General features: G+C 53.6%; 1 protein-coding gene across 5 annotated transcripts in view; it reads right to left on the bottom strand.

Annotated features, from left to right (window-relative positions):
• The window catches only part of LOC133346377 (multiple PDZ domain protein-like), a 32,368-nt gene extending 21,622 nt beyond the window's left edge, over positions 1-10,746 (bottom strand). For 4 of the 5 annotated variants that reach the window (XM_061557886.1, XM_061557890.1, XM_061557889.1 and 1 more), the window contains exons 1-5: positions 10,663-10,746; positions 6,986-7,035; positions 4,432-4,676; positions 1,505-1,660; positions 244-392 (exon numbers count right to left, since the gene is read on the bottom strand). In XM_061557886.1, coding sequence (XP_061413870.1) covers positions 244-392; positions 1,505-1,660; positions 4,432-4,676; positions 6,986-7,001 — 566 coding nt within the window. In that variant the 5' untranslated portion in view covers positions 7,002-7,035; positions 10,663-10,746. Of the gene's footprint in view, positions 1-243; positions 393-1,504; positions 1,661-4,431; positions 4,677-6,985; positions 7,036-10,396; positions 10,440-10,662 lie in introns of those variants that run through there. The other variant, XM_061557888.1, reaches the window with a different exon arrangement.
• Between the last annotated feature and the right edge of the window lie 13,729 nt (positions 10,747-24,475).

Genomic DNA, 24,475 nt, shown 5'->3' with positions numbered 1-24,475 from the left:
CCAACTGGCGCCACCCAACCGGCGCCACCCAACCGGCGCCCCCAAACCGGCGTTTGGCTCTTTGCACAACTCATGGGGCAACTTCTTGGCTCTCGGTCCATTACAGCTCTGCCCTAGGTGGGTGGTGGGGGGGGGTAACCGATGGTGTGGGGGGGGGGCCACGCCCGAGAGTCGAACTCGTGTCGCCACGGGGATTCCGGCGTTGTTCGTGGCACCCTCCGAGGACGGCCGATGTGGCTCTACCGGTGAGCCGTGCCGCCCAGGGCGATGTCCCGGACGAAGATGCCGAGGTCGCCCCTCTCGTCGCTGCGCAGGCCGGCCACGCGGAAGCCCAGGCCGCCCGGCGTGCCCCCACGCGGCCTCTGCAGCTCCACGCACTCCACCACTCGCCCCTGCGACACAAACATACACTGTTGGGGCAAAAGCAGGGATGGCCAGCACCACGCCCGGCCGCCTTTGTCTCCCCAGTGGCGGTGTTTAATGCACACTGCACCCAGGTACTCATTTCAGGCTGAGTCGTACACAAAGACAAAGATCCCCCATATAGCCTTAACAGCCTGCTGGGGCAAGTGCTGTTAGCGAACAGCACCTATGAAGGCCAGCACAGCGCACACAGAGAGTGGGTGGCCAGCACCACACCCAACCACCTTTGTCTCCCTCGTGTCGATGTTTACCGCACACTGCACTAGGTACTCATTTGAGGCTGAGTCGACCTAGGGGAGGCCCAGGACCGGTTTAGATTATCGCCACTGTCGTTGACCGTGAGCGGGAATCGAACTCGGGTCGCCGAGTTCGTAGCGCAGCTCTTACAACACAGCACTGTGGCTTGAAGACATGAGCCACGATGGACCGTATCGTAAACCCTTCGAGATACAAAGAGACCCAGTGACCCATAGAGATCCAAAGAGACACACAGAGATGCATAGAGTCGCATAGAGATACATGGAAACCTAGAGAGACACATAGAGACCCGTAGAGACTCACAGAGATACAAAGAGACCCATAGAGACTCACAGAGATACAAAGAGACCCAGAGAGACTCACAGAGATACATAGGGCCCCTTAAAGATAGACCCATAGGGACTCACAGAGATACATAGAGACCCAGAGAGACTCACAGAGATACAAAGAGACCCAGAGAGACTCACAGAGATACATAGAGACCCAGAGAGACTCCCAGAGATACAAAGAGACCCAGAGAGACTCACAGAGATAAATAGAGACCCTTAGAGATAGAGACCCATAGGGACTCACAGAGATACATAGAGACTCATAGAGACTCAAAGAGATACATAGAGACCCTTAGAGACTCAAAGAGATACATAGAGACCCTTAGAGACAGAGACCCATAGGGACTCACAGAGATACATAGAGACTCATAGAGACTCACAGAGATACATAGAGACCCACAGAGACCCCTATCTATCTATGAGTCGATAAGCGGACACGGCTCATCACTCGCACGCCCGGACGGACGCCCGCACGGACGCACCGCGACCCTCACCTGCGCCATCTCTTGCACCAGCAGCCCGAAGCCGGACGGCTCGCCGCACACCAGCGCCGAGGTGAGCACCGGCGAGCGGGAGCACGGCACGGCCGTCGCCGACAGCCCCAGCTGCTCCGCCACGCCGAACTCCACCTCGCCGGGCAGCTGTGTCGCCTGCGGCGCCGCGGTGGAGAGATGTTAACCACCTCGCCTGGTGTACAGGAGGTCGTGGGTTCACTCCTGACCCTGACGCCTGCTGCTGTATATTTGGAGTTTGAGTCTCTCTCTCTCCCTGTGGTGAGATGTTAACCACCTCGCCTGGTGTACAGGAGGTCGTGGGTTCAGTCCTGACCCTGACGCCTGTTGCTGTATATGTGGAGTTTGCGTGTCTCTCTCTCTCCCTGTGGAGAGATGTTAACCACCTCGCCTGGTGTACAGGAGGTCGTAGGTTCAGTCCTGACCCTGACGCCTGCTGCTGTATATGTGGAGTCTGCGTGTCTCTCTCTCTCTCTCCCTGTGGTGAGATGTTAACTACCTCGCCTGGTGTACAGGAAGTCGTGGGTTCCGTACTGACCCTGACGCCTGCTGCTGTATATTTGGAGTTTGAGTCTCTCTCTCTCTCCTCGTGGTGAGATGTTAACCACCTCGCCTGGTGTACAGGAGGTCGTGGGTTCAATCCTGAGCCTGACGCCTGCTGCTGTATATCTGGAGTTCGCGTGTCTCTCTCTCGCTCTCCCTGTGGTGAGATGTTTTTATGGATCAGGAGGTCATGGGTTCCATCCCGACCCTGATGATGCCTGCTGTTTTTATGGATCATAGAGGTTTTTGGGTTAGATCACGTAAATATAAATGCGTCATTAAACCCGCCACCACCCGACACAAGCCAATTAGTAAGGTTTGTCGCGTAAACAAAACACATGCCAATGCGTTACTGGTACATCGCACCGGCGTGTTAGAGAGTAAAGCCACAACAAGATGTTGTGGCTTTACTCTCTAACACACCGGTGTTGGAGTCCGGAATCCAACCCAGACCCTTGTCGCTGTGAGGCTGTGTGTGTGCCGAGTGGGGAATTCTGCGCGGGTCTCAACTCTGTAGGATGCAATTAATCTCTCTTATCGCTGCTGCTGCGGCTGCATTCCGAGCGCAAGCCAAACAGAGCAACGGGTAACCTCACGGCTGAGCCCTTTAAACTCCATTACTGCCTTGAAAGGGAAACGGGAGAGTGTGTGGCCGTTACGTGATCCTTGCTGCATTGGCGAGGTGCAGAGACAAAGATGGGCCCCGTGTATCCTGAACGGACTGTCAGGGCAAGTGCTGTTTGCGAGCAGCAGAAGCGGCGGCTATTAAGGCCGGAACGGCACACGAAGGGGTTGGGCAGCAAGCGGCACGCCCGGCCGCCTTTGTCTCCCCGAGTGGCGATGTTTACGACACGCCGCACCAGGTACTCAATTGAGGCTGAGTGGACCTAGGGGAGGAGGCCCAGGATCGGTGCAGATAATCGTCGCTGGCGTTGGTGGTGGTCGTGAGAGGGGAATCGAACCCGGGTCGCCGGGTTTGTAGGGTGCTACCCGTTGCACTACCGCTCCCCACTGCCTACGCACACACCACTACCACTCCACGCCTGTGCCGTGCCAGGCCAGGTGCACTTGAGGCCGCGTGAAGTGTCGAAGGCCCGGCCGACAGGACTGAGATAACTGGCAGATGCACCCAGCTATGCCCTCCCCTCCACTGTGCCACGCGCACACACGTACCCAACACGTACCCAACACGTACCCAACACCTCCCATCTGCTAACCAGCCCTCACCCCGGCGCCTTGTCCGTTTGCGTCTTGTGCATTAAAAACATGAACACGTGTCCGAGGACACGCCCGTGCTATCCGCAGCACTTCTGCCAGCCGGGACCACAGCCCGTCACGACCGCCACGTACACACACACACACACGTGGGCCTCCAGACCACCACGGTCTGGACAGATGAACATTCCTAGAATGCCACGGCAGAAGAGTTGGGGGGAGGTGGGGAGTCTGGGCGGGGCCGGTGGGTGGGTGGGGGTGGCAGAGTCAGCGGCAGCCTGCAAAACGGTGGGAATTAATCTGGCAGGAGGGGAGCGATGATTTGCCGCGGTGCGTCATCCCAAGGGGAATGTGCCCATGACGACGCCAGCCACCCGAATCGTCGTCCCGTGCCCTGCCCCTGCCCTCCGTGCCGAACGGCGGACGCGGCACTCGCACGGTCCACGCACCGCACGGGCATCTGCGAAACAGAGCTTTGTAGCTCTTCGGATTTCTCTAGGAAAAAACGACTCTACACGCTAATCGGAGGTCCGCGCGAAGGACTACAACACTAACCGCAACAAGCGGGCTCGAAAAAAACGAGTTTGTCAATCTATACTCTTTGGTTCTTTCGGTAAAGTCACGTGGGTAGAAAACTAAATAATAGATCACGGTGTTTCGATCGTAACAATAAGCAATCGTCTTCAGGTGAGAAACGGAAACAAGCCGCTGTGACGGGGCATTATATTGACCCTCCCCCCCTCGGATCATTATGATGCCCTGTCACAGTGGCTTGTTTCTCTTTCTCACCTGAAGACGATTGCTTGTTGTTGAGATCGAAACGCCGAGATCTATTATTTAGTTTTCTACCCACGTGACTTTACCGAAAGAACCAAAGAGTATGAATTCCTGCAGTCACGAAAGCTTCAAATCAAGTTTGTCAATCTAGACGATGATTTAAAAGTGCATCGTAGTTCCCAGTGGCTTCCTCGGAAGGGAGAGAGCGGTCCAGACGGCCGCAGGAGCAGCAGCATCTGAAAGCGTCGCGCGCCGCCGACGATGAACGGCGACCACCGTCTTCGTTTCGACGGCTGAGCCGAAAGCCACCGCCGTGGCCGTCGCCGCGAGGATGCACGCGCCGCGATGGATGTCCATTTACGATTCCGACTCACCTTGTCACGCAGGTGCCGGACGGAGCTCTGCAGGCGCAGGATCTGCTGGAAGAGGGGGCTTTCGAGGGTGGCCCGCAGGGCGCCGAGCCGCCGCTCGCACACGTCCATCGCGTCGCCGTCCCCGCCGCGGCCGCCGTCGTCGTCGTCGGCGGCACCGCCGCCGCTGGCGTCGCCGTCGCCGGCGCTCAGCTCGCGCAGCCGCGCCTGCAGCCGCTCCACGGCAGCCACGGCGCCCTGCAGGTCCGCTGGGTGCCACCAACCGAGAGACCGTCGGCGAGGGTTCAAGTACCCAGAGAGATCACTGGCAAGGGTTCAAGTACCCAGAGAGATCACCGGCGAGGGTTCAAGTACCCAGAGAGACTGCCGGTGAGGGTTCAAGTACCCAGATAGATCACCGGTGAGGGTTCAAGTACCCAGAGAGATCACAGGCGAGGGTTCAAGTACCCAGAGAGATCACCGGCGAGGGTTCAAGTACCCAGAGAGATCACAGGCGAGGGTTCAAGTACCCAGAGAGATCACCGGTGAGGGTTCAAGTACCCAGAGAGATCACAGGCGAGGGTTCAAGTACCCAGAGAGATCACAGGCGAGGGTTCAAGTACCCAGAGAGATCACCGGCGAGGGTTCAAGTACCCAGAGAGATCACAGGCGAGGGTTCAAGTACCCAGAGAGATCACAGGCGAGGGTTCAAGTACCCAGAGAGACTGCCGGTGAGGGTTCAAGTACCCAGAGAGATCACCGGTGAGGGTTCAAGTACCCAGAGAGACTGCCGGTGAGGGTTCAAGTACCCAGAGAGATCACAGGCGAGGGTTCAAGTACCCAGATAGATCACCGGTGAGGGTTCAAGTACCCAGAGAGATCACAGGCGAGAGTTCAAGTACCCAGATAGATCACCGGTGAGGGTTCAAGTACCCAGAGAGATCACAGGCGAGGGTTCAAGTACCCAGAGAGATCACAGGCGAGGGTTCAAGTACCCAGAGAGATCACCGGCGAGGGTTCAAGTACCCAGAGAGATCGCTGGCGAGGGTTCAAGTACCCAGAGAGATCACAGGCGAGAGTTCAAGTACCCAGAGAGATCACCGGCGAGGGTTCAAGTACCCAGAGAGATCACAGGCGAGAGTTCAAGTACCCAGAGAGATCACAGGCGAGGGTTCAAGTACCCAGAGAGATCACCGGCGAGGGTTCAAGTACCCAGAGAGATCACTGGCGAGGGTTCAAGTACCCAGAGAGATCACTGGCGAGGGTTCAAGTACCCAGAGAGATCACTGGCGAGGGTTCAAGTACCCAGAGAGATCACAGGCGAGGATTCAAGTACCCATAGAGATCACAGGCGAGGGTTCAAGTACCCAGAGAGATCACAGGCGAGGATTCAAGTACCCATAGAGATCACAGGCGAGGGTTCAAGTACCCAGAGAGATCACAGGCGAGGATTCAAGTACCCAGAGAGATCACTGGCGAGGGTTCAAGTACCCAGAGAGATCACAGGCGAGGATTCAAGTACCCATAGAGATCACAGGCGAGGGTTCAAGTACCCATAGAGATCACAGGCGAGAGTTCAAGTACCCAGAGAGATCACTGGCGAGGGTTCAAGTACCCAGAGAGATCACTGGCGAGGATTCAAGTACCCAGAGAGATCACCGGCGAGGGTTCAAGTACCCAGAGAGATCACAGGCGAGAGTTCAAGTACCCAGAGAGATCACAGGCGAGAGTTCAGGTACCCAGAGAGATCACTGGCGAGAGTTCAAGTACCCAGAGAGATCACTGGCGAGAGTTCAAGTACTCAGAGAGATCACTGGCGAGAGTTCAAGTACCCAGAGAGATCACAGGCGAGGGTTCAAGTACCCAGAGAGATCACAGGCGAGGGTTCAAGTACCCAGAGAGATCACTGGCGAGGGTTCAAGTACCCAGAGAGATCACAGGCGAGGGTTCAAGTACCCAGAGAGATCACTGGCGAGGGTTCAAGTACCCAGAGAGATCACAGGCGAGAGTTCAAGTACCCAGAGAGATCGCTGGCGAGGGTTCAAGTACTCAGAGAGATCACTGGCGAGGGTTCAAGTACTCAGAGAGATCACTGGCGAGGGTTCAAGTACCCAGAGAGATCACAGGCGAGGGTTCAAGTACCCAGAGAGATCACTGGCGAGGGTTCAAGTACTCAGAGAGATCACTGGCGAGGGTTCAAGTACCCAGAGAGATCACAGGCGAGGGTTCAAGTACCCAGAGAGATCACAGGCGAGGGTTCAAGTACCCAGAGAGATCACTGGCGAGGGTTCAAGTACCCAGAGAGATCACAGGCGAGGGTTCAGGTACCCAGAGAGACTGCCGGTGAAGGTTCAAGTACCCAGATAGATCACCGGTGAGGGTTCAAGTACCCAGAGAGATTGCTGGCGAGGGTTCAAGTACCCAGAGAGATCACCAGCGAGGGTTCAAGTACCCAGAGAGATCAGCAGACCACCACCCCACCACCACCTCACCACCACCTCACCACCACCTCACCACCACCTCACCACCACCAGACAACAACGATCGGAAAAGCGACGCTCGTCAACATTTTATGCACCTGGATTTTCCGGCATTCCTTCAGCGGTGCGTTTGATGCGCGGTTGCGATCTGGTGAAGCAAAGAAGAGACAGAGAGGGGGGGGAGAGGTCAAACCTGCGACTACCTCGTGACGTTGTCTATCAAGGTATCTACTTGCTTTTAAAATATCTTAACGCCACCTGTGTAAAAAAAAACAAAAAAACACATTCTTATTTTTTCATCAATATTGAGTCGTGTTTTTTTTTCTCAGAATTCGAATAACAAAAAACGGCTCTTCCTTGTTATTTGAGGTTGCCCCTGGTTACGGAGGTTGCTTGACCATTCTTCACCGCGGCTGGTCAGTGTGGGTTTAGTGAGTGAAGGTGGAGGGGGGAGAGAGGGGGGCCTGGAGTCCCGGAGTCGGTTCAGATACCACTCGCCGCTGACGTGAGCCGTGGTTGGGAATGGAACCACGACCGCCGGTTCCGTGGCCAAGAGCTATGCACTGGAGCTCTTTTTCAGAAGCGACCTGGCCAGGAATGACAGCCCAACGAAGTGGCTTATCATCGCGTGGAAATGTATAGCAGTAAAATAATGGAAATGATCTCAATGCGTCGATTCACGTAGAGAGCCATAGGCTTGCAGAGAGACCCATAGACTCACGGAGAAACCCATAGACTCACGGAGAGACCCATAGACTCCCACAGAAACACATAGACTCACACAGAGACACAGAGAATTACACAGAGACCCGTAGATTAGTGTAGATTCACAGACAGATCCAGACTTACACAGAGACCCATAGACTCACGGAGAGACACGAAAACTCACGGAGACCCACAGACTTACACAGAGACCCGTAGACTAGTGTAGATTCACAGACAGATCCAGACTCACACAGAGACCCATAAAATCACACAGAGACCCGTAGACTCACACAGAGACCCGTAGACTCACACAGAGACCCATAGACTCACACAGAGACCCACAGACTCACACAGACACCCATAGACTCGCACAGAGCACCCATAGATTCAAACAGAGCGCCATAGACTCGCACAGAGCACCCATAGACTCGTGTAGATTGACAGAAAGACCCAAAGACTCACCAAGGAAAGGAACGTGCGGAGGAGAGTGGGGGAGGTCTCCGCCCAGGAGCGGGAATTCACAGGGGTGGCGACAGCAGCACGAGCAATGAGAGGTTTCGCTTCGGATGGGGGTGGGGCGCGGGGGGGAGGAAACCGGAGGAAATGCGCAACAGCCGCTCACAGATGGATTCAAGAATCCAGCGTGGCACGAGGCCCGCGCCAGCCGCTCGTGACTGCGGCCAAGGATGGCATTGGTGGGGGGGGGGGGGGAGCAGCGGTGAGACTCCACGTGGCTCATTATTTATTTAAATGACCCCTGTAACTCAATCGGTTGTCACAACGAGTGTTGCGCCGCACCGCACTATGCTCCCGCGTCAACCCGGTGCCCAGCGTGGGGAAGTATGGTCAGATAATTCCTGTGAACCGCCTGGTGTGTAAGGAGGAGGTGGGGGCTGGGGGTGGGGCCTTCATCCAGCAGTGGATTGAGCGGGAATCAAACTCGGGTCGCCGGGTTCGAAGTGCAGTGCGCTAACCACTGCACCACCGCTCTCCCCAAAGATCCCCCGTATAGCCTCAACAGACTGTAGGGGCAAGTGTTGTTAGCGAGCACCTATGAAGGCCGGCACGGCACCCGAGGGGGTGGGTGGCCAGCACTACGCCCGGCCGCCTTTGTGTCCCCGGTGGCGATGTTTACTACACACCGCACCGAGTACTTATTTGAGGCTGAGTCGACCTAGGGCAGGAGGCCCAGGACCGGTTCAGATAATCGTCACTTCGTGTTAGCCGCGAGCGGGAATCGAACTCGGTTCGCCGGGTTCGTAGTGCAGTGCGCTAAGCGAAGCACCACCGCTCTCCCGACAAACACAATCATCATTATGATCACCACCACTACCGTCATCATCACCACCATCATCATCTTAACCACAACAGCAGCCAGCAAATAAGCAACCACTTGTGGATTAATCAATGCATGGCGACGCCTATGACAACAAGTCCATTAACAACAAACAACGACATCACCACAACCACCATCACCACCATCAACCCCAACATCAGCAGCACCATCAAAGACAAAGATGCCCCGTATAGCCTCAACAGACTCCTGGGGCAAGTGGTGTTAGCGAGCAGCACCTACGGGTAGCCAGAACCACGCCCGGCCGCCTTTGTCTCCCTGGTGGCGATGTTTACACACACCGCACCAGGTACTCATTTGAGGCTGAGTCGACCTAGGGGAGGCCCAGGACCTGTTCAGATAATCGTCACTGGGTGTTGGTGGCCGTGAGCGGGAATTGAACTCGGGGCGACAGGTTTGTAGCGCAGCGTAGCGCTAACCGCTACACCACCGCTCCCCAGCACCACCGCCACAACCACCACCACCAGCGTCATCAGCAGCAACATAATCACCATCACCCCCACAATAATCACCATCGTCATCATCAATCACCACGACTACCATCACTACCACCACCATCACCACCTATCATAATCACAACAACCACCACTACCACCACCTATCATCACTACCATCATCACCACCCATCATCACAATCACTACTACCACCATCACCAACCCACCATCAATACGATCGCTACCACAATCACTATCCCATCATTACCATCACCCCCAACATTACTATCCCATCATCACCATCACTACCACAATCACTAACCCATCATCACCACCCACCATCACCACCACAATCACTACCACCACCATCACCAACCCATCATCACCACCCATCATCATCATCACAACCACAATCACCAACCCATCATCACCACCCATCACCACCCATCACCACCACCATCACCCCCCATCACCACCACCATCACCCCCATCATCATCGCCATCACTGCCACAATCACTAATACCAACACCACCACCATCACCCCCCACCATCACCACCATCACCCCCCACCATCACCACCACCCATCACCCCCCATCACCACCACCCATCAACATCATCACCACCACAACCAACACCATCACCCCCCACCATCACCACCACCCATCACCCCCCATCACCACCACCCATCAACATCATCACCACCACAACCAACACCATCACTCCCCACCATCACCACCACCACCATCGCCGCCACCACCATCGCCACCACCACCATCACCACCACAATCACTACTACCAACACCACCACCATCACCACCATCATCACCATCACTACCACCAACACCACCACCATCGCCACCACCACTACCACAATCACTACTACCACCATCACCACCACCACCACCGGCTGTCGTAGCCGCAGCCGCAGTGAGTCGCGTCACTCGCGCCCCGCCGAGGCCTGCCCGGCCTGCCTCAGCCGGCCGCCGCTGCTAACAACGCAGGCCCCGCCATACCTCCCCCCTGCCCTGCCCGCTGCTGCTGCTCGATGTTGTCGTCGTCGTTGTTGTTGTTTGTGGATGGTGGTGGGTCAGCGATGGCGGTCGTCGTCGTCATGACGACGACTCGGCCGCGAAGTTTATTTTTTAACTTCTTCGCGTTTCGCCGATGGAGCCTCGCGCTCCGCGATGACCGCTTAAGGTTCCGCCGCCGCCCGCCGCTGTTTGTTAGTTTGTTGTTGTCGTTGTTGTTTGTTTGTTTTCTTAAAGAGCGAGGTACAAACCTGGCCGACGATGACTGATCCGCGGGCTGCCACTGCTCCGATCGGTCCCGTTAGAGTGGTGGGGGGGGTGGGGGCAGCCCACACCACGTGACCCAGCCGGGTCAACCGAGGGGCGGGGCCACCCGGGGGAAGCGGGGGAGGGGGGAGGTTGGGGGTGGGGGCAGCCCACACCACGTGACCCAGCCGGGTCAACCGAGGGGCGGGGCCACCCGGGGGAAGCGGGGGAGGGGGGAGGTTGGGGGTGGGGGCAGCCCACACCACGTGACCCAGCCGGGTCAACCGAGGGGCGGGGCCACCCGGGGGAAGCGGGGGAGGGGGGAGGTTGGGGGTGGGGGCAGCCCACACCACGTGACCCAGCCGGGTCAACCGAGGGGCGGGGCCACCCGGGGGAAGCGGGGGAGGGGGGAGGTTGGGGGTGGGGGCAGCCCACACCACGTGACCTAGCCGGGTCAACCGAGGGGCGGGGCCACCCGGGGGAAGCGGGGGAGGGGGGAGGTTGGGGGTGGGGGCAGCCCACACCACGTGACCCAGCCGGGTCAACCGAGGGGCGGGGCCACCCGGGGGAAGCGGGGGAGGGGGGAGGTTGGGGGTGGGGGCAGCCCACACCACGTGACCCAGCCGGGTCAACCGAGGGGCGGGGCCACCCGGGGGAAGCGGGGGAGGGGGGAGGTTGGGGGTGGGGGCAGCCCACACCACGTGACCCAGCCGGGTCAACCGAGGGGCGGGGCCACCCGGGGGAAGCGGGGGAGGGGGGAGGTTGGGGGTGGGGGCAGCCCACACCACGTGACCCAGCCGGGTCAACCGAGGGGCGGGGCCACCCGGGGGAAGCGGGGGAGGGGGGAGGTTGGGGGTGGGGGCAGCCCACACCACGTGACCCAGCCGGGTCAACCGAGGGGCGGGGCCACCCGGGGGAAGCGGGGGAGGGGGGAGGTTGGGGGTGGGGGCAGCCCACACCACGTGACCCAGCCGGGTCAACCGAGGGGCGGGGGCCCACGGGGGAAGCGGGGGGGGGGAGGAGGCTGGGGGTGGGGGCAGCCCACACCACGTGACCCAGCCGGGTCAACCGAGGGGCGGGGCTACCCGGGGGAAGCGGGGAGGGGGTCGGGGGAGGAGGCTGGAGGAGCGGTGGCGCAGTAATTAGCGCCGCCGAACAGAAAGTAAAAACCCAGGTACGTGCGGTCAGGGGAGGCAGGGGAGGCAGTGATGGGTGGTGATGATACTCCAATAAAAATAGCTGTTACGAAAAAAAGAAATAACCAAATAAAATAAATATTACAAATGTCCCACTGATCTGTGTTATAAATGTCATTTTTGTACGATTCCAATCATTTTTTTCGTCAAAATCACCAAATTTGCGGAGCTGCTTTGCAAATACAGGGAGAGACGAGAGGTGAGGCAGCGACGAGCTCTGCCTCCCCTCTGATTGCGCAACCCCTCAGTACCTGGAGCACGGGCAATAAGCGCGTGCCTGTTACTATTGTAGTGACATAAGAAGGGAGGGGCTGCTGTAGGCTCTGGGTTCCCAGGTGGGTCCAGACGCGTAAGCCTCTGGGCGCCAGGCACTGGGTTCCCAGGGGGTCCAGACGCTTTTAAGCCTTTGGGCGCCAGACGTTGGGTTCCCAGGCGCTTAAGCCTTTTTGGCGCCGCCAACGGGGGGGGGGGCTGTGTGTGCTCTGTGGGATGTCTGGTGGCGCACACGGCCCCACCCCTCGTCGGACCAGGCATAAAAGGAGAGCTCCCTGGACGATCGGGGCCCAGTTGTAACTCAAGACCCAAGACCCACGACCAGCCATCTGAAGACCCTGGGATGCTGTGAGAGCCAGCGCTGGGACTCTGGAACTCCCGACTCTACGACCTTGTGAGGGCGAGCGTAGCCAGAGTAGAGTATCTAGAGTATCTAGGCTGTGTAGCTAGGCTGTGTACCTAGGCTGTAACAGAGTATCAGGACTGTTGGAGTGTTGTATTGTAATAAAGAAGTTACATCTACAAGTGTCTCCGGAACCCGTTACACTATCTCAGTGTGTCACCAATGTGATGTTTGTAGACCCCTTCATTTCATGTCCTCGCCTTCCATACTCCAGGTAACTTATTTCACGTATGTGTATGTCAAGGCCGTAGACATGGAGTCAACATTGGGGGGACCAAATCTCCCCCCCCCCCCCCCAGAAAAAGAAAATCTAAATTTGAAAAATAATTTCCTGCCTAAAATATTAAAAAATTAACTAACACAGAGGATGGACTTGTTTTTTTATTTTTACGATAACGCCTAATAGTGTATTATATTACATTGCTCTGCTTTTTATATTTTCTTGTTTCATTGTATGTAATGGCAGAGATTACAACCATAACCACAATCATCTTCTTGGGTCTTTCGGTAAAGTCACGTAGAATGGAAATAATAAAATTAAACATAATAAGGTAATTCTCACGACGTTTCGGCCACAACGCAAGCAGTCGTCCTCAGGTGAAGACCAGGTCTGTCGGGGAGACAGCGTCTGAATGAAACAGCACCATGGCTTGGAGCGTCTATTTAAGCTGGGTTGGAAGGGGGGGGAAGGGCGCCTTGACAAAAGAATTTGCATATCAAGAGGAATTTAGAATATTTATGTGTGTCCCCCAATATATATTATAATTACGGCCTAGGTGTATGTAGTGGGTCAATAACCAGAGGGGAGAACTTCTGTGAGGCAACACGATATTTATTGAACTGCTCTGAACACAGGGGGTCCTGAACACAAAGGGATAACGGCCCCTTTCACCCGATACCTGCCGGGGTATGGCTGCAGGGTTTTGGTAGTACATGTTGTTTATGTCGTTATTGTGAAAATTCCGTCACAGTGCCTATGATCACTGTTACATTGCTTTCATGGCTTTATTTTGGTGATTTCGAAACGTTTTTTGGTTTGGCCATGTTTGTTTGTTGTAGTACGGAGTAAGACTGATGGCCTTAATCTAAGTTCTCTTGTGGTTGTTGTTGTTTGACTTGCATCCCACTGGGATTTTTGCACACAGCGTTGCTGTACGGTGCCTTTTCTGCAATATTTTGCTGTCTTTTCTTGGATTTTCTGTTTGCACTTAGTCACACAGTCACTTTAAGATGTTTTCTTGTTTTTTGTTTGTTGCGGTTGCACCCGATTCAAGAGCCGAATGGCTCACAGGGCTATACCTTTTCTTGGTTCTTTCGGTAAAGTCACGTAGAAGGGAAATAATAATGACCATTCAGACGCTGTCTTTCCGACAGATCTGTTCTTCACCTGAGGACGGCTGCTTGCGTTGTGGCCGAAACGTCGTGAGAATTGTATTTTATTATGTTTTATTTTTATTATTTTATTATTTCCCTTCTACGTGACTTTACCGAAAGAACCAAGAAGACGTTCTACTTAATGAAACATACTTTTAATGTTTTCTCCTACAACATCAGAGTGCAGCGCCACATTAAATACGCACTACAATGACAATAGTTTAAAGCCATTTAAAGCGTGTTTTATTTTTTTTGGGGGGGGGGGCAGACCTTTGTGACGTCATATTCGAGGGGGGGGGTCTGACTTTTTGTGACGTCGTGTGACGACGGGGGGGGGGGGGTCAAAGATCGTCCCAAATCGCGTGACGTCATTTATGGACGGCCCCTTCGTTCTTCGACTTGGAGATGACTGAGCCGGCCACTTTAGAGGTCCGGCTGATGTACAGGTCCGTGGCTCGCTCCGCCCTAGACACGCCTCCCTTCCAGAACCTTCTGGAAGGTGACGTCATCCCCCAGTCCCCCCTCACGGGGTTTGTGGGATTGTGTCCCAGGATTCCTTAGGGCGGAAGTGCGATTATCGTTTTGAATCAGCTGCCGCCTCTGAGCCGATCCATCGACGGAATCTTCGTTCGAGGTCTCGCCCCGCTGATCAACGACGATCGATGTTCATCTTCGTTCGATACCTCGCCTCGTTGCTCATCGACGATCGACGGCATTCTTGACTTGAAGCTTTCGTGACGTCAGACATCCATCCATACTCTCACCTGAATTCATACTCTCACCTGAAGACGGTCGCTTGTTGTTGCGATCGAAACGCCGTGATCGATTGCTTTTTTCTCTACCCACGTGACTTTATCGAAAGAACCAAAGGGTTATGGATCGATGGCATCTTCGTTCGAGACCTCGTCACGCTGCTCAACGACAATCGATTGAATCTTTGTTCGAGGCCTCGCCCCGCTGCTCATCGACAATCGACGGCATCTTCGTTCGAGACCTCGTCCCGCTGCTCATCGACAATCGATGGCGATGCGATTGGAAGATGCCCCGGTCGGAGCGAGCCGATGAAATGGGAACGATTTGATTTTTAAACGTCGAAACTCATTTGTGACGAATGTTTTTCTCGGTAGTTTGCTGTGCGGGTTTGCATTGTCTGGGACTGTTGTTGTTGTTTTGGTGTGGACGACAAAGACAAAGGTCCCCCGTGTAACCTCCAGAGACTCTCGGGGCAAGTGCTGTGAGCGAGCTGCGCCACGAGGGGGTGGGTGGCCAGCACCAGATACTCATTTGAGGCTGAGTCGACCTAGGGGGGAGAACCTCAGGGGACCGGTTCAGATAATCGCCACCGCTGTCGGTGGCCGTGAGCGAGAGAATCGAACTCGGGGGCTTTTGTCGAGTTCACAGCGCAGCGGCGGCGCTAACTGCTGCACCACCGCCAGACGGCGCTAGTGCCACACACAGCCACACACACACACAGACACACAGACACACACACACAGACACACACAGACAGAAACAGACACACATACAGACGCAAACAGACACACACACACACAGCCAGATACACAGCCAGACACACATACAGACAGACACACACACAGACACAGCCAGACACAGACACACATACAGACACAAACAGACACACACACATACACACACACAGCCAGACACACAGCCAGACACACATACAGACAGACACACACACAGACACACACACACAGACACATACAGACACAAGACACAGACACATACAGACACACAACCAGACACACACACAGACGGCGCTAGCTCGTGTGGCCCTGTGGTCTATGAAACTAAAACTTCCACTATTTTTTTTTATGTTACCAGGTGAGGCCTCCTGAGCTGTACACAGCTCCCTTTCAGGAGCGAGCTGGCTATCACAAACGATAGCTCAACGAATTGGCGGCTTATCATCATTATCATCATCACGTGGACATTTATAGCAGTGGCCAAATAACTCCAAACGCGTGATGTCGGTTCTAAACGTGGAGGGGAATAAGTATAACCCGTAAAAACAAAGTGTTTCACTATAAATCCTTTATATGCGTGGCGGGTAGAGTCCTCTCGTCCTCTGGCTTGAGATGGCTGCCACCTATGGGTCAGATGATTGCATTGCACCATTAAGCAATTGGTAATTAAATATAATATTTTTGTCCTAAAAAGTGTAAAATTTTGGAAACATTTTTTCACGAACATTAATTGTCACGCACAACGAGTCTCTGTGGAAAATGTCAGCTCGATTGGATCACGGGAAGTGGGTTAAAAAACGACCGAAAGATTTGCACGGTCCTAAGCAAGCAAGCAAGTGAACTTAATATAAAGGATTTAAAAACCGGAGGACCCGGATGATAAAATCCACGCGACCACGCGGAGAGAGAGAGAGAGTTCGAGACACGCAGACTCCAAATACACAGCAGGCGGCAGTGCCCGGGATCGAACCCACGTCCTTCTGTTGGTGCTGCAAATGCCCTAACGATGGGCAATCTTTCGTGACGCTTTCATTTGAGGTTGCAAGGTCGCTTATGAAAAATATGTCAATACCTCAGCGGGCGTTTGCGTGGTAGGATGGGATGGTTTTAGATTTTGATTTGTAATGTGCATGGTTGATTCGTTCATCGTTCTTGTCCTTTGCACCACGATCGTGTGTTTTTTAAATCCTTTATATTAAGTTCACTTGCGCGCTTGTGAAGAACCAGTGGCATCTACATCTACATCTGCAGAACGTAAAGAACCAGTGGCAACTACATCTGCAGAACATGAAGTACCAGTGGCATCTACATCTGCAGAACGTGAATAACCAATGGTATTTAAATCTGCAGAACATGAAGAACCAGTGGCATCTACATCTGCAGAACGTGAAGAACCAGTGGCATCTAGATTTGCAGAACGTGAAGAACCAGTGGCATTTACATCTGTAAAATAAGAACCAGTGGTATATACATCTGCAGAACGTGAAGAACCAGTGGCGTCTACATCTGCAGAACGTGAAGAACCAGTGGCATCTACATCTGCAAAATAATAACTAGTGGTATATACATCTGCAGAACGTGAAGAACCAGTGGCATCTACATCTACAGAACGTGAAGAACCAGTGGCATCTACATCTACAGGAGATTATACAACTTTTAAAGCCACCCCCGCGTCTAGTGTACACGCCGTACAACGCGTTTGGAATCGACGGGAATCAATTTGGGACTTACAAACAAATCCACTTACGAGCAGATCTCTGGAAGTCAACTCGTTCGTAAGTAGAGGAGTTCCCCGTGTGTTTTATTATTATTTCGGAAGGGCAGGAGGAGGAACAGCAGGTTGGCATGTTTCGAAGGGACAGATGGCGAGGCTGAGAGGGCCCAAGGCGAGCCAGTGAGGCGTTCCAGCGCGTTCACTGGCATGCGCAAGCTGGCATGAGCTCGCAGAGTCGGAACATTTATTTTATACTGCAGGAGGAAATCCGATGAGATGCAAAGCTCTCTTTTTGTTTCTCTCTCACGGATTTCCAGTAGAAACAACAACAACAACACAATCGCACAAACACGATGGAAGTGCCAAGCAGAGGCAAGGTAAACAATCACACAAACACGGACAGACGCAACACTAAACCATCCCCATCCTACCTGGCAAAGCCCCCACGGCAGAGGTCGCAATAGGGTACCCGATACCCGTACCCGACCCTGGTGCGGCCGGGTACGGGTAGGCCGTGAGTCACTGGTGAGTAACCATTTGTCACTCATTTTCCAACGTCTTGTCTCTTCTCACAATTCCAGTTCTTAGAATCAACCCACCCGCGCCTGCAACATGGCTTCATCCCAGAGGTCGCAATCGGGTGCCCGATACCCGTACCCTACCCGATACCCGGCCGGGTACGGGTAGCCGGGTATCGGGTAGGGTACGGGTATCGGATACCCGATTGCGAGCCTGGTGCGGCCGGGTACGGGTAAGGAATCAAAACCCGTTTGCGACCTCTGCCCCACGGTGGAGGTATTAACACATACAAAGGTCCCCCGTGTAGCCTCTCAACAGACTAGCGGGGCAAGTGCTGTTGGCACCTCTGAAGGCCGGCGCTGTGGCACACGATGGGGAGGGTGGGGCGCGTGGCTAGAGAAACACGCCCGGCCGCCTTTGTCTCCCTCGCGGGGCGATATGTACACACCACCGGCACCCGGCGCTACTCGTCTGTTTGAGGCTGAGCCAACCTACGGCGAGACCCGGGAGCCGCTCGGATTGACCGTCGCCGATGCGTTGGTGGCGGCTCGCGAGAGGGAATGGAACCTGACCGCTGCGCCACCGCTCCCCCCGCAAGCTGGCACGGGCACCACCACCCACCACCACCCACCACCCATCCACCAACCACCACCCACCACCACCACCACCCACCATCACCACCCATCCACCACCACCACCAACCACCACCCACCACCCACCACCCACCACCACCACCCATCCACCCACCATCACCACCACCCACCAACACCCACCCACCAACACCCACCATCACCACCCATCCACCCACCATCACCACCACCCACCCACCACCCACCCACCACCACCCACCACCACCACCCACCACCCACCCACCACCACCCACCACCCACCACCCACCATCACCACCACCCACCACCCACCACCACCCACCACCACCAATCCACCACCACCCACCCACCACCACCCACCACCACCCACCACCCCCACACTCTGCAAAGCGACGCGCTGCGTGGTTTTCACGATTGGCCATTTGTGTGAGCGGCAGAAGAGGCGCAGACGGGGGCACCGGAGCCCCCCCCCACCCCATCTGTCGTCTTGGCTGCCGTGAACATGGGTCCGGGCAGAGAGACAGAGGGAGAGAGAGAGAGAGTGAAGGAGAGTCAGAGAGAGTTAAAGGGAGAGACAGAGAGAGAGAGAGTTAAAATGAGAGAAAGTGAGAGAGAGAGAGGCACAATTTTTTTTTATATCTCATCAAAAGCATTCGTGACCATCTGCCGCGTTGGCAAGTCACCAGCCGTGCCCACCCACCTGCCCAAAGACAAAGATCCCCCGTATAGCCTTCACGTACCGTTGGGGCAAGTGCTGTTAGCGAGTAGCAGCAGCAGCGCCTATGAAGGAGACAAAGACAAAGATCCCCCGTGTAGCTTCTAACAGCCTGTCGGGGCAAGTGCTGTTTGCGAGTAGCAGCAGCGCCTATGAAGGAGACACAGACAAAGGGCCCCCGTGTAGCCGCTAACAGACTGTCGGGGCAAGTGCTGTTAGCGAGTAGCAGCAGCGCCTATGAAGGAGACACAGACAAAGGGCCCCCGTGTAGCCTCTAACAGACTGTTGGGGCAAGTGCTGTTAGCGAGTAGCAGCAGCACCCGATGAAAGGCCGGGCACGGCACTCGATGGGTTGGTTGGCCTGTACCCACGCCCGACCGCCTTTGTCTCCCCAATGGCGACTCATTTGAGGCTGAGTCGAGCTCGGGGTCGACTTGTTACTGGTGTTGGTCGTGATACTCACTCACCCACCCACCCACCCGCCTGCCTGCTCACACTCATCCCCCACGAAGCCACAGACCAACCTATCCACCCACTCACGGTTAGCGCTGCGCTGCGAACCCGGCAACCAGAATTCGCTTCTCGCTCACGGCCAACAAAGACCAGCGACGATTATCTGAACCGGTGCTGGGTCTCCCCTAGGTCGACTCGGCCTCGAATGAGTACCTGGCGCGGTGCGTATAAACACCGCCACCGGGGAGACAAAGGCGGTCGTGCGTGCGTGGTGCTGGCCACCCACCCCATCGCGCCGGCCTTCGTAGGTGCTGCTACTCGCCGGCAGCGCCTGCCCCAACAGTCTGAAGGCTACACGGGGGAACTTTGTCAACAAACCCACCCACAGTGCCACTCAACCCAACCTGGCAACCAGCCAGCCAGCCAGACACTTGGCAAGATGACCAAAGACAAAGATTCATAGTCAAGGTTTTTTGGGGTGAGATCGCGTTATTTATAAATGTGTCGCGACCCTCCACCACCCGACACGGCCAATCAGTAGGAAATTGTGTCACGTGAACAGAACGCCAATGAGTTACTTCTTCAGCCCAACCGGTGTGTTTGAAGAGTGGATCCACAACATTTAGCATTTGAGTTGTACGACGTTTCGCTGGTAATTACATCCAGCATCTTCGGGGCGATTTGCCAGATTAGTGAAGCCCTCCACCTGCTTCTTTTTGCCTTATATAGTTCAGGATGATGTCATCGTTGTTGAACCCCATCACGTTTCGAGATCACAGGCGGAGGGGGGGTATTGCAATTATATAATAGATTAGTAATCAGCCAAATAGCATGTGACTCTTCTAAAACGAATTTCAATGTGTATTGTGTATTAGTTATTAATACGTTTCCACAGCGGTTGAAATTATGTCTTCTCAATTTCGATGGGTTCTGTAATTAGTCTTGGCCAGTAATAATAAGTTTTACAACAACACTTCTAAGTTATCAAAATCGAATTGAATGTCCTCGTTGGCGAGCATGATCTGCCACTGCTGACAGCTGCGATTGGGAGAATTTAATGTTCCTTTTGCTGTTCTTTTAGTATTGCACTAATGTTACGTCCCGTCTGTCCAATATAACATTTACCGCGTAAGCAATTGATCCGATATACACCTTCTGTTGGTAACTTTGGTGATTCGTCTTTAGTACAAGACACTATTTCGATTTAAAGCTTCTTTCGTGACTGCAGGGATTCATCTTCTTGGTTCTTTCGGTAAAGTCACGTAGAATGGAAATAATAAAATAATAAAAATAAAACATAATAAAATAATTCTCACGACGTTTCGGCCACAACGCAAGCAGCCGTCCTCAGGTGAAGAACAGGTCTGTCGAGAAGACGGAGTCTGAATGTCGCTCCAAGCCTGGGGTGTGTCATTCAGACTCTGTCTTCTCGACAGACCTGTTCTCCACCTGAGGACGGCTGCTTGCGTTGTGGCCGAAACGTCGTGAGAATTATTTTATTATGTTTTATTTTCATTATTTTATTATTTCCATTCTACGTGACTTTACCGAAAGAACCAAGAAGATACAAGACACTAGTTTTTTTATATTTTGTGTTCCGTACCAAATCTCACTGTAATGTTTTGCTTTTGCAAAACACGGGCTAATTGGTTAGTTACCGCGATAAATGGTATTTCAATTGTTTTGATAATCTGATCGCTTTCAGCAGTATTGTTGTTCGGTCTTGGTTTGGCATTCAATGCTCTGTTAATTTGAGCATTATTGTAGCCATCCAATCGTAGCGCTTCTTTAACATGTTTAATCTCTCTCCTCACACTTTCACCATCTGACACTGTTTTTGCCCGATGTATGAGCGTCTTGATGAGAGATGATTTCTGTGCTGGGTGATGATGCGAATCTGCTTTCAGATAGGCATTTGTGTGCGTTCCCATTTCGGTAGACGCTGTCTGTTATTTTACCATTTTGACCGCGTCCAAGCCAAATATCCAGGAAGGAGAGTGTGTTCTTCACCTACATTTCCATTGGGGAACTGGATGGCCGGGTGTTGTGCATTGAGATGCTTTTAAAAATGCATTAAGTGTATCTTTACGATGTGGCCAGACAACCAAAGTGTCATCGACATCTCAACCAAAAAGATGGTTTTAATGTACTCGAGGCAAGCGCTCTTGTTTCAAAGTTTCCCATGTACAGATTTGCTAAAGCAGGAGACAAAGGAGAGCCCATCGCTGCTGCTTCTTTCTGTTTAAAGAAATCACCTCTCCATAAGAAATACGTGTTATTTAGACTAATGGTAAGCGAGTTTTAGAATATCTTCTTCAAGTAGTTTAAGTGACTCGTTAACTGGAACCTTAGTGACTAGAGAAATTACCTGAAACTCACCAGAATAACACATTCCTGCGGAGGGAGCTGGTCGGAACGTTGGGTTGCTCGGTCAATGGCCAGGGTCAACGGCGGCGTGGTGTATTCCGCAAATATGCCCGACTGTGAGGGCGGGCACAAGCCGGCGTGAGTAGGTTAAACGTTTAAGGGCATCACGGGGTGACCAGCCCCTCCCCTCCCCACCCAGCCCCACCCCTCCCACTCCCCACCCAGCCCCACCCTCCCCACCCAGCCCCTCCCCTCCCCACCCAGACCCTCCCCTCTCCACCCAGCCCCTCCCTGCCCTCCCCTCTCCACCCAGCCCCACCCCTCCCATTTTTGGATGCACGACGGACGGACGGACACAATAATCCCCTGTGGGCTGGTGTAACCAGGAGGTTCCTACCAGTATCATTAGGGTTAAGTTTAATATCTTTAATCACATTCACAAGACGTTTGGAAATTCTTATAAACGAAGATGTCCTACCGATGTAGGGCTGTATTTGTTTATACTCTTTGATTCTTTCGGTAAAGTCACGTAGGTAGAAAAATAAGTTAATAAAAATCACGACGTTTCGGAGGCAACACAAGTCTCCGTCATCAGGTGGGACCGTCACAGCCAGATTTGCTGTAAATCTGGCTGTGACGGTAAATCTGGCTGTGACGGTAAATCTGGCTGTGACGGTCCCACCTGATGACGGAGACTTGTGTTGCCTCCGAAACGTCGTGATTTTTATTATTTTATTTTTTTTATAAATTTTAAGTTCATTTTTTACCCACGTGACTTTACCGATAAAAACTAAGAGTATGAATCATTGCAGTCACGAAAGCTTCAAATCTAGAAGAAAAATAAGAGTCCGATATAACCGCAGATCTCTCGCCGACCTCACGATTGCTCGTGTTGCGATCGAAACGTCGTGATCGATTGTTTTTTCTACCTACGTGACTTTACCGAAATAACCAAAGGGACGGTATGGATTCCTGCAGTCACGAAAGCTTCAAATCAAGATTGCGTTTGTTAAGTTACATATTTCGCTAATTTACATGTTCCAGAGCCCAATTACTTACTATGGGTCGTAATGGGATACCGATTTTATGGATCTTTGGAAGTCCATCCAATCTTGGTGGTCTCTAGGCCCGTGGATTAATTTTGTATTGCTCAGTCTTGGGGATTAATGAATTTGCAATGATTTCTGAAAGTCTTGCTTTCTAAAGTATTGGTTGGGTCACGTTTAATTTTAATATAGATATCTTCCTCCAGTAAATCGTTTATTTTATTATCATAATCTGTTCGGAACATCACTACTGTAGTGCGGCCTTTATCAACTGACAGATTTTGATTTTCTTTATTTAATCGAAGCTCGTTGTTGTGAGCGTCGCTCCTCCGCCCTCCGTTGTTGTTGAAGGGTGACTGCTTCCAACTGCCCAGTAGCGTCCTTCATGAGCCTCCTCCACAAAGGCCGATCTTGCACCGCTGGTACCTGTCATCGGCAAGTCCATTCAGTTCCACGTCCTCCTGTACCACATCACTCCATCTCTTCTCTAGCCCGTGCCGCGCCCATTTAGCCCCCTCGATCCGACCGAACAAAAGCTGTTTAGGCATGCGGTGGCTGGGCATGCGGGCTACATGACCCAGCCAACGCAGCCTTGCCTGCCAGAGGAGCTCACCGATGGGACTTTGCCCAGATCTTTCAAGGATTTGTGAGCTCCTCACACAATCCAGCCTGGTTAACTCTCCACCTGCCTGGGAAACTCTCCACTCTCTCCACAACTGCCCCATCACCGATTGGGAGTTGTGTGGGTGGAGTGTCCGATGGTACAAAATACCCAGGCAGGTGCTTAGTTTTGGTGGGGCTGATGGTAAGGCCCCACCTCTTAGTGGCACGCTCCAGTCTCAGCAGCAGCGTCTCCAACTCCTCCTCTGAATGAGCAGCTATTACCAAATCATCGGCATACATAACGTGGTTGACCAATAGGGAGCCATCCCTTGATCGCACCCGGGCATCGATGAGCCTCCCATTACATCTGTACCAAATGGAAATTCCCCCGGTACAGCTATTGAAGGCTTCACGAACTACGTGGTCAAAATAGATGTTAAATAATGTGGGAGCCAGAGGACATCCCTGTTGCACCCCAAGGTGTAGAGGGAATGGCTCTGACTCCCAGCCACGTAGTTTTACCCGGGCCCGCTCACCATCATGAAGGTCCTTAATGATCGTGAGCAGAGGGTCTGGGACTCCGGAAGCACGAAGAACAACCCATAGCCCAGGCCTACTGATGGTATTATAGGCATTGACCAGGTCAATAAAGCAGCGATGTAGGTCTTGTTAAAATTCCCTACACCTCTGCTGTAGCAGACGGACAGAAAATATGGCATCTCTGCAGGACCGCCCTTTCCTGAAACCACATTGGGGTTCCGCAAGCCTCTCCTCAGCATGCCTAGCAAGGCGATGTTGAATAATCCTTGCCAGGACCTTTCCCGGCACACTGAGGAGTGAGATGCCCCTGTAGTTGTTACAGTCTGTGCGGTCCCCCTTCTTAAAGGCCAGCACCACGCCCGGCCGCCTTTGTCTCCCCAGTGGCGATGTTTACACACCGCACCAGTTACTCGTTTGAGGCTGAATCTACCTAGGGGAAGTCCAGGACCGGTTCAGATAATCGTAACTGGTGTTGGCCGTGAGCAGGAATCGAACATTCACACACTCACACACATTCCCA

This window comes from Lethenteron reissneri, chromosome 24 (genome assembly GCF_015708825.2).
Source record: "Lethenteron reissneri isolate LAM-NWPU_2019-01 chromosome 24, ASM1570882v1, whole genome shotgun sequence".
NCBI lineage: Eukaryota > Metazoa > Chordata > Hyperoartia > Petromyzontiformes > Petromyzontidae > Lethenteron > Lethenteron reissneri.
This window is presented reverse-complemented; position numbering and strand designations above follow the sequence as displayed.